The following is a 9,888-nucleotide window of genomic DNA, read 5'->3' as shown; positions in this document are numbered from 1 at the left end:
GGGCGAGGTGGCGGGCGCCTGTAGTCCCAGCTACTCGGGAGGCTGAGGCAGGAGAATGGCGTAAACCCGGGAGGCGGAGCTTGCAGTGAGCTGAGATCTGGCCACTGCACTCCAGTCCGGGCGACAGAGCGAGACTCCGCCTCAAAAAAAAAAAAGTTTTAGGAGTTGGGACCTATGAGTAGAGTTCGTAAGAACTACCAGAAAAGCTTATTTTTGAAAATTGAGTCAGCTTTGCCTGTGGTTTGGCTAGGAGTAAATATTTACCTGTGTGCCCCGACAGAGATGACACAGACCCAAAGTGGGACATTGAGCAGGACACAGGCTGGTTCCCCTCCTGTCCTCTGTCCTCATTCTGTGAGTGCCACCATCACCAGGTACTGTAGCCTGCAGAAATAAACGAGGCACCAACCCTGCCTTCAGGGACCCTGTGGCTTCTTAGGGACAGAGGACTCAGAAACACCTCTGTCCGTGCATGTTAAGTGCACGCACACAGTGCTGAGGCTTTGCAGACAAGGGCCATGGCTCCCAAAGGAGACCAAGAAAGGCACAAAGAAGTGACTTCTCAGTTGGCCCTTACAGGGTCCCTGGGTGCCTGTACCTCTCCAATCCAGTTGAGCAAGGAGGCTCAGGAGTTAATGAGGATGTAGCATGATGGTTCTAGGCCATCCCTCTTCCATGGCTCGAGTCCATTGAAGGCAGCCTCCAAGATCAGGGGGTTGTCTGATCCTCCTAGTGCCACAATCCCGGTCCTAGCTAGAACCTGCCGTGGTGGTTCTCCTCCCTAAAAGTTCCCAGGACACAGGAGATAGGTGTTGCTTTTCTAATGGAGCAGGACCTTGCATGCACGGGGCCCTCCGAGCCTGCTAACACCCTCTTCGCACTGACTCAGCTCTGGAAGAGAGGCCGGCGGTGATGACCTCGCCCCTGTACCTGGAGATCATCATCTATTGCACAGGGGCCTTCCTCATCTCCTGCATGGTAGGGTCGGTCATCGTCTACAAGATGAAGAGTGGCACCAAGAAGAGCGACTTCCACAGCCAGATGGCTGTGCACAAGCTGGCCAAGAGCATCCCTCTGCGCAGACAGGTAACAGAAAGTAGATGGGGGATTTGCACACTCAGCACCACCTCTCTCTCTGGGCCTCTAATGCCCTGCCCTCTCCATTGTCCCTAATCTACATACAACTTTGGGCCTTGTTTTTGGCTTCTGGGCAAGGCACAGTGGAATGTCATGAACTAAGTGTTCCAGAGTCTGTTTCAAGCTAGTGTAGCCCGTGAATTTCCTGCACCCTCCATATCCCACTGCAAGTCCTCCCGACTCCTGGGACATGGATTGGGAGGAAGTCCTATTTGGACGGAATGTGCAGCTGATAGCATGAATTTGAACTGTCCCCAAGGGCTGCTTAGAAGTGCAGAGATGCAGGGTAGAGAAGAGGACTGTCTGTATTAGTCCATTTTCACGCTGCTGATAAAGACATACCCAAGACTGGGCAATTTACAAAAGAAAGAGGTTTAATGGACTCACAGTTCCACGTGGCCAGGGAGGCCTCACAATCGCAGAAGGCAAAAGGCACATCTCACATGGTGGCACACAAGAGAAGAGAGCTTGTATAGGGAAACTCCCCTTTATAAAACCATCAGATCGGCTGGGTGTGATGGCTGACTCCTGTAATCCCAGCACTTTGGGAGACTGAGGCGGGTGGATCACAAGGTCAGGAGTTTGAGACCATCCTGGCTAACACGGTGAAACCCCATCTCTATTTAAAATACAAAAAAATTAGCTGGGCGTCGTGGCGAGCGCCTGTAGTCCCAGGTACTCGGGAGGCTGAGACAGGAGAATGGCATGAACCCGGCAGCGGAGCTTGCGGTGAGCCAAGATTGCACCACTGCACTCCAGCCTGGGCGACAGAGCGAGACTCCATCTAAAAAAAAAAAAAAAAAAAAATCAGATCTCGTGAGATTTATTCACTATCACAAGAACAGCACGGGGAAGACCTGCCCCCATGAGTCAGTGACCTCCTACCAGGTCCCTCCCATAACACGTGGGAAATCAAGATGAGATTTAGGTGGGGACACAGCCAAACCATTATCAGCCATACCATACCCTTGTCCCCTGTATGCCCACACTTCCGCATGGGAGGGTGTGTGCAAGAGTGGCCGTTTCCTCAGAAGCCTGTGCTCATTCTGGAAGGTGCTTTGGGAGTTAGGAATCCATAAACTAAGGTAAAGTAGTTGCAAAGAGTCAGGAGAATAGAGTTGTTACTGTGATGATCAGTTATAAAATGTCAAGCTGGAAGAGGTGCATTTGGTCTGCTTAATTTAAAGGTGAGTGAAGTCTAGAAAGGCCAGCTCATGGCAGAAATAGGTCAGTCCTAGAAGTTGGGCCTCCCGGCCTGCCATGGTCTTTGAAACACTCTGTGTTGGGGAAGGAACATCAGATACATAGACACTTGTCTCTGCCATTGTTGGGAAGCCCTGACTAGGAACTGGAAGGAGTCACCCCGACCCCGCTCCTTGCTCTAGGGTGACCCCACTCTTCCTTGCAGGTGTCTGCTGACTCCAGTGCGTCCATGAACTCTGGGGTTCTTCTGGTTCGGCCATCACGGCTCTCCTCCAGTGGGACTCCCATGCTAGCAGGGGTCTCTGAGTATGAGCTTCCTGAAGACCCTCGCTGGGAGCTGCCTCGGGACAGGTAATAGACTTTAACTCCCAACTTTTTGAAGGCATTCCTTGCTTGCTATTCTAGTGGTGGAAGGTGCATATACTAACACCTTCTGGGTGGTGAAGGTTCATGAAATGCCTGCAGAAACATTTCCACTTTCTGCTTGCAGTTGGGTGAAATACAGAGAGGCGGAGATGGGGTGCCTCTCAAGGTTTGAACTTCACCAGCCCCAACTTATGCCACTCTCTGTTTTCCCTGAAAGACTGGTCTTAGGCAAACCCCTGGGAGAGGGCTGCTTTGGGCAGGTGGTGTTGGCAGAGGCCATCGGGTTGGACAAGGACAAACCCAACCGTGTGACCAAAGTGGCTGTGAAGATGTTGAAGTGTAAGTGATGCTTCTGTCCTTGCAAAGAAAATCTTGTCCCGTTCCAAGCAAGCAGCAGGCCTCGGGCCCAGCAGAACAGCTTCTCTGGTGCCTTTGCTGCCCACACTTGCTCCCCTGCCTGCTTGGGGTTACCTGGGAGTGGAGGGGGTGTTCTGCACCCTGAGATTGTTCTGTGACCTCACTCTGTTCCTTGGTATCAGCCTGGGCTGTGGTCAGGTGTTTGTCCTGGATCCATTGCTGGCAGGCTTTCCTCACCACATCCCTGCCCACTCACTACCACCTATTGCAACGACTCCCATTAGACGGAAGAGAAAATAAGTTTGGATGGAAGTGGGGAGAAGAGAATCAAGTCCCAGGGAAAAGCAGCCCCTCGACACATACCCCACTCCCTTAGCCTTTATTCTGCCCTCCCTTCCCAAGTAAATGAGTCTCAACATGTTCTTTAAAGCGGACGCAACAGAGAAAGACTTGTCAGACCTGATCTCAGAAATGGAGATGATGAAGATGATCGGGAAGCATAAGAATATCATCAACCTGCTGGGGGCCTGCACGCAGGACGGTGGGTACCGGCCAGACTGGCCTTCCCTGCCCAGCCGGGAGAAGATCTGAGCTGGAGTATCAGTCCCAAGGCCTCTCTCAGCCACAGTTAGGGAAGGGGGTTAAGAGCGGCCACTTTAGCAGAGGTTAAAATGTGTTATTTCAGGGTCTGGGCTCCACTCATTGGTGTTCATTCAAGAATACAGATACCTAGATTCACACACATGGTGTGTTAACAGAGGCAGCTGAGTAATTATGGGCTAAGAGCGCTCAGGCTGGGTGCAGTGGCTCATACCTGTAACCCCCCAGCACTTTGGGAAGCCAAAGCAGGTGGATCACTTGAGATCAGGAGTTCGAGACCAGTCTGGCCAAAATGGTGAAACCTCGTCTCTCCTAAAAATATGAAAATTAGCCAGGCCTGGTCGTGCATGCCTATCATACCAGCTACTCGGGAGGCTGAGGCACAAGAACTTGCTTGAACTCGGGAGGTGGAGGTTGCAGTGAGCCGAGATCACGCCATTGCACTCCAGCTTGGGAGACACTCCCTCTGTCTCAAAAATAAAATAAATAGGCCAGGCACAGTGGCTCACACCTGTAATCCTAGCACTTTGGGAGGCCGAGGCAGGTGGATCACTTGAGGTCTGGAGTTCGAGACCAGTCTGGCCAACAGGTGAAACCCTGTCTCTACTGAAAATACAAAAAGTAGCTGGGCGTGGTGGCACATGCCTGTAATTCCAGCTACTCGGGAGGCTGAGGCAGGAGAATTGTTTGAATCGGGAGGCGGAGGTTGCCTTGAGCGGAGGTTGTGGTGAGCCGAGATGACGCCATTGCACTCCAGTCTGGGCAACAAGAGCAAAACTCCATCCCAAAACAAAAAACAAAAAAAAAGCCAGGCGTTGTGGTGCACGCCTGTAATCCCAGCTACTTGGGAGGCTGAGGCAGGAGAATCGCTTGAATCCAGAAGGCGGAGGTTGCAGTGAGCTAAAAATTGCGCCACTGCACTCCAGCCTGGGCAACAGAGCGAGACTCCATCTCAGAATAAATAAACAGACAAACTGGGGCTCTTATGCCAATGTTGCTTGAGAATTTTCTAGACTACGCGGGGAGTAATTATTTCTCTGATTTTCTTTGGGTAGTAGAATGGATTTCCCAGGTCCCCTAAGAGGAGGCAGGAGAGGAGAGGTTGGCCAGGGTGTGCTGCTGGGGATGGGGTTTCTTTGAGGTGAAGCCAAACCTGCTCACCTGCTGCTGGCCCTGTGGCCTCTTCTCCTGTGCCCACAGGTCCCTTGTATGTCATCGTGGAGTATGCCTCCAAGGGCAACCTGCGGGAGTACCTGCAGGCCCGGAGGCCCCCGGGGCTGGAATACTGCTACAACCCCAGCCACAACCCAGAGGAGCAGCTCTCCTCCAAGGACCTGGTGTCCTGCGCCTATCAGGTGGCCCGAGGCATGGAGTATCTGGCCTCCAAGAAGGTGTGGAACCTGAAGGCTCCCCTGGGTAATGCCAGGGTGGGAACAGAGCCCCCCCCAGTCCTCCAGCCTGTGACTTGTCATCTTTTGGTAGCATTGTGGATGCACTGAGCACTGGCCGTGTGTACCCTGTGTGTTGTCTTAGGCTCCCTGGGAACCGCAGAGTCAGGAGAACCAGTGTAGCCAGGTAGCCTCGGGGTCAGACTGATAGAGGGTCAGATGTGTGCACTGCCACTTTCTGCGTAGCCTCAGGCAGCTACTTAGCATCTTAAAATTCTTCAAATACAAAATAAGAATAATACCAGCTGGGTGCAGTGGCCAAGGTGGGAGGATTGCTTGAGCTCAGGAGTTTGAGACCAGGTTAGGCAACATAGTGAGACCCTGTCTTTAAAAAAAAAAAAAAAAATTAGCTGGGTGTGGTAGTGCGTGCCGGTAGTCCAAGCTACTTGGGAGGCTGAGATGGGAGGCTAGCTTGAGCCCAGGAGTTTGAGGCTGCACTGAGCCATGATCACACCACTGCACCCCAGCCTGGGCGACAGAGCAAGGCCCTGTCTCAAAAGAAAATAAAGTATAACAATACCTGTTGTAGAATTGTTATGAGGGTAAAATGAAACTGTCTGTGAGTGTTGAGTGCAGTGTTTGGTGTATAAGGGCTGGCTTGGTTTGAGCCCAGCCACATGTGGACTTGCAGTGCTGGGAGGCAGGACCTAGGAGCACGCACCGCTGCAGACCCAGCAGAGGCATAAGGGGCCAGCATTTGGCGAGGGAAGGGAGGAGCGCTTGCTGTGATGAGAAGCCTGATGCTGGCAGAGAACGTTAGAGGAGGGAAAGCAGAGGTTCGGGGGCGGAGCAGTGTGGCAGAAGTCCTATGACACAAGTCGGCCAGTTTGCATGGGTGGCAGCCCCCCCTACAGAGCCTTCCAGCTCCCTCACCTCCCCGCTTCCCACTCTCCCTTCCTCTGTCCTCAGTGCATACACCGAGACCTGGCCGCCAGGAATGTCCTGGTGACAGAGGACAATGTGATGAAGATAGCAGACTTTGGCCTCGCACGGGACATTCACCACATCGACTACTATAAAAAGACAACCAACGTGAGTGCCAACAGGGCTGCCCCATGCTGGTGGTTTCATCTGAGAAGCTAGGAGTGGGGTGGGCTCAGAACCCACCCCCTAGTCCCTTCCCACCTGTGCCCTCACAGCCCTGCCTGGGGCCACCCCAACCTCCCCTGTGCTGCTTTCAGGGTCGACTGCCTGTGAAGTGGATGGCGCCCGAGGCATTGTTTGACCGGATCTACACCCACCAGAGTGACGTGTGAGTTTGTAACAGCAATTGCCAGGGAGGTGTGGGATAGAAAGCTTCTAGCACTGCAGAGTCCTGCATTCTCCCTGGACTGAGGAGTCCTCCTTCCACCCCAGAGAGGAAAACAAAACATCGTCTGTGGTCATTTCCTCTGCTCCAGATGTTGAAAGGCTGATCTGTTCTCCACTCTGTCTCCTGGCACTGCCCTGGGTGGAAGATTTGTGCTGGAGGAGGGGAGGTGGAGAAGCTCTAACTCCCCGTGGCTCTCCGCTTATTTGCAGGTGGTCTTTCGGGGTGCTCCTGTGGGAGATCTTCACTCTGGGCGGCTCCCCATACCCTGGTGTGCCTGTGGAGGAGCTTTTCAAGCTGCTGAAGGAAGGTCACCGCATGGACAAGCCCAGTAACTGCACCAACGAGCTGTAAGCCTGAGGAGATGTCGGAGGCCCTGAGCCAGGCCCTGGGGCAAGAGTGGGCTTGAGGGGCAGGGCGCTAGGCGAGAGGGTGTCCATCTCCAGTAGGGGGCCCTTCCTCCCTGACCTTACGGTCCTGCTGCAGGTACATGATGATGCGGGACTGCTGGCATGCAGTGCCCTCACAGAGACCCACCTTCAAGCAGCTGGTGGAAGACCTGGACCGCATCGTGGCCTTGACCTCCAACCAGGTAAGGCTGCCCATGCCAGAGCCAGAGCTCAGGCTGTCCCCACTGCGTGCATGCACCTCCCTGAGTAGGGAGGAGGGGCCCGGCCCATCACTGCTTCCTCTCGCCCATCACAGGAGTACCTGGACCTGTCCATGCCCCTGGACCAGTACTCCCCGAGCTTTCCCGACACCCGGAGCTCTACATGCTCCTCAGGGGAGGATTCCGTCTTCTCTCATGAGCCGCTGCCCGAGGAGCCCTGCCTGCCCCGACACCCAGCCCAGCTTGCCAATGGCGGACTCAAACGCCGCTGACTGCCACCCACACGTCCTCCCCAGACTCCACCGTCAGCTGTAACCCTCACCCACAGCCCCTGCCAGGCCCACTGCCTGTCCATCCCTGTCCCCTTTCCTGCTGGCAGGAGCCGGCTGCCTACCGAGGGCCTTCCTGTGTGGCCTGCCTTCACCCCGCTCAGCTCACCTCTTCCTCCGCCTCCTCTCCACCTGTTGGTGAGAGGTGCAAAGAGGCAGATCCTTGCTGCTGGCCAGTTCATCCCCTCCCAGATGTTGGACCAAGACCCTCCCTGCCACCAGGCACTGCCTGGAGGAAGGGGAGTGGGAGCCGATGAACAGGCATGCAAGTGAGAGCTTCCTGAGCTTTCTCATGTCGGTTTGGTCTGTTTCGCCTTCACCCGTAAGCCCCTTGCACTCTGGTGGCAGGTGCCTTGTCCTCAGGGCTACAGCAGGAGGGAGGTCAGTGCTTCGAGCCTCGATTGAAGGTGACCTCTGCTCCAGATAGGAGCAGATAGGTGCCAGTGGCTTACTAATTCCGATACTAGTTTGCTTTGCTCACCAAATGCCTGGTACCAGAGGATGGTGAGGCAAAGGCCAGGTTGGGGGCAGTGTTGTGGCCCTGGGGCCCAGCCCCGAACTGGGGGCTCTGTACATAGCTATGAAGAAAACACAAAGTGTATAAATCTGAGTATATATTTACATGTCTTTTTAAAAGGGTCGTTACCAGAGATTTACCCATCGGGTAAGATGCTCCTGGTGGCTGGGAGGCATCAGTTGCTATATATTAAAAACAAAGAAAAAAGAAAAAAAAGGAAAATGTTTTTAAAAAGGTCATATATTTTTTGCTACTTTTGCTGTTTTATTTTTTTAAATTATGTTCTAAACCTATTTTCAGTTTAGGTCCCTCAATAAAAATTGCTGCTGCTTCATTTTTCTATGGGCTGTGTGAAAAGGGTGGGAATGTCCACTGGAAAGAAGGGACACCCCCGGGCCCTGGGTCTAGGTCTGTCCCGAGGGCACTGCATGCTCCTGGCGCAGGTTCCTTGTAACCTCTTCTTCCTAGGTCCTGCACCCAGACCTCACGACGCACCTCCTGCCTCTCCACTACTTTTGGAAAGTCAGAAAAAGAAGATGTCTGCGTCGAGGGCAGGAACCCCATCCATGCACTAGACGCGCTGGGCGGAGAGTCAAGGCCCAGCAGCCAACCACCATGGATGGTTTCCTCCAAGGAAACTGGTGGGATTGGGCTGGGGAGGGGGCACCTACCTAGGAGTAGCCACCAGGTAGAGCTAAAGTGATTAAGAGGAAGCCAAGGGCACAGTTGCTCACGCCTGAAATCCCAGCACTTTGGGACGCCGAGGTGGGCAGATCACTTAAGGTCAGGAGTTCGAGACCAGCCTGGCCAACTTAGTGAAACCCCATCTCTACTGAAAATATAAAAATTATCCAGGCATGATGCCACGTGCCTGTAATCCCAGCTCCACAGGAGGCTGAGGCAGGAGAATCCCTTGAACCTGGGAGGCGGCGGTTGCAGTGAGCCGAGATTGTGCCATTGCACTCCAGCCTGGGTGACAGAGAAAACAGAAAAGAAAGCAAATGATGAAGGTCTGCAGAAACTGAAACCCAGACATGTGTCTGCCCCATCTGTGTGGGCATGGTTTTGCCGGTGCTTGTAAGTGCAGGAGAACATGTCACCTGAGGCTAGTTCTGCATTCAGGTCCCTGGCTTCGTTTCTTGTTGGTATTCCTCCCCAGATCGTCCTTCCTGTATCCTTGTGACCAGACTGTATTTGTTGGGACTGTCGCAGATCTTGGCTTCTTACAGTTCTTCCTGTCCAAACTCCACCCTACCCCTCAGGAAGGGGGGAAAATTCTCCGAATGCTTTTGTTTTTTTGGCTGCTTGGAATTTACTTCTGCCACCTGCTGGTCATCACTGTCCTCACCAGGCGGATTCTGGCTCCCCAGTACCTCATGGCTCAAACTACCACTCCTCAGTCACTATATTAAAGCTTACATTTTGCTGGATTACTGCTAAATACAAAAGAAAGTTCAATATGTTTTCATTTCTGTAGGGAAAATGGGATTGCTGCTTTAAATTTCTGAGCTAGGATTTTTTTGGGCAGCTACAGTATTGGTCACTATTGTAAAATTATCTTTGTTTCTCTCTGTAAATATGCACCTGCTAACATTACAATTTGTATTTATGTTTAAAGAAGGCATCATTTGGTGAACAGAGCTGGGAAATGAATTTTTAGCTCTTAAAAGCGTTTGCTTTAAGACCACACCGGAGTGTCTTTCCTTGTAAAACAGTTATATTCTGCTTTGGCCCTACCTTGAAGCAATGTTGTGGGAAGGGATGAAGACTCTAAAAGGCTTCATAAGCCCTTGGGAGAGGTGCTAGAAAAATATATGGCACTATCATAATTGCAGTGATGTCCTTGCTGTTACTACTCAAAGCACCCACGAATTTCCCCAAAGACTGCACTAGCTGTCACATAAAAGAGAGTGAAATTGACCTGAGAGAAAATGAAATGGCCATTTTACGTAGAGGACCAGATTGGGTCTCCTGAGGAAAGGAATCCAGTTTATCTAATGAAGATGTTGTGC

The 9,888-nt window shown here is 52.6% G+C and overlaps 1 protein-coding gene across 14 annotated transcripts in view; it reads left to right on the top strand.

The window, feature by feature from the left end:
• Positions 1 to 9,705, top strand: part of FGFR1 (fibroblast growth factor receptor 1) — a 65,434-nt gene extending 55,729 nt beyond the window's left edge. For 11 of the 14 annotated variants that reach the window (XM_017847645.1, XM_017847633.1, XM_017847639.1 and 8 more), the window contains 10 exons: positions 890 to 1,092; positions 2,546 to 2,691; positions 2,924 to 3,045; positions 3,494 to 3,604; positions 4,864 to 5,054; positions 6,021 to 6,143; positions 6,293 to 6,363; positions 6,633 to 6,770; positions 6,907 to 7,012; positions 7,126 to 9,705. In XM_017847645.1, coding sequence (XP_017703134.1) covers positions 890 to 1,092; positions 2,546 to 2,691; positions 2,924 to 3,045; positions 3,494 to 3,604; positions 4,864 to 5,054; positions 6,021 to 6,143; positions 6,293 to 6,363; positions 6,633 to 6,770; positions 6,907 to 7,012; positions 7,126 to 7,302 — 1,388 coding nt within the window. In that variant the 3' untranslated portion in view covers positions 7,303 to 9,705. The remainder of the gene's footprint in view (positions 1 to 889; positions 1,093 to 2,545; positions 2,692 to 2,923; positions 3,046 to 3,493; positions 3,605 to 4,863; positions 5,055 to 6,020; positions 6,144 to 6,292; positions 6,364 to 6,632; positions 6,771 to 6,906; positions 7,013 to 7,125) is intronic. The other 3 variants (XM_017847637.1, XM_017847641.1, XM_017847640.1) reach the window with 1 other exon arrangement.
• Positions 9,706 to 9,888: the final 183 nt, after the last annotated feature.

The sequence above is a fragment of the Rhinopithecus bieti genome, unplaced genomic scaffold, assembly GCF_001698545.2.
Source record: "Rhinopithecus bieti isolate Rb0 unplaced genomic scaffold, ASM169854v2 scaffold_29855, whole genome shotgun sequence".
In the NCBI taxonomy this organism is placed as follows: Eukaryota; Metazoa; Chordata; class Mammalia; order Primates; family Cercopithecidae; genus Rhinopithecus; species Rhinopithecus bieti.
The sequence above is the reverse complement of the archived record's forward strand: the minus strand, read 5'-3'. Positions and strand labels throughout refer to the sequence as shown.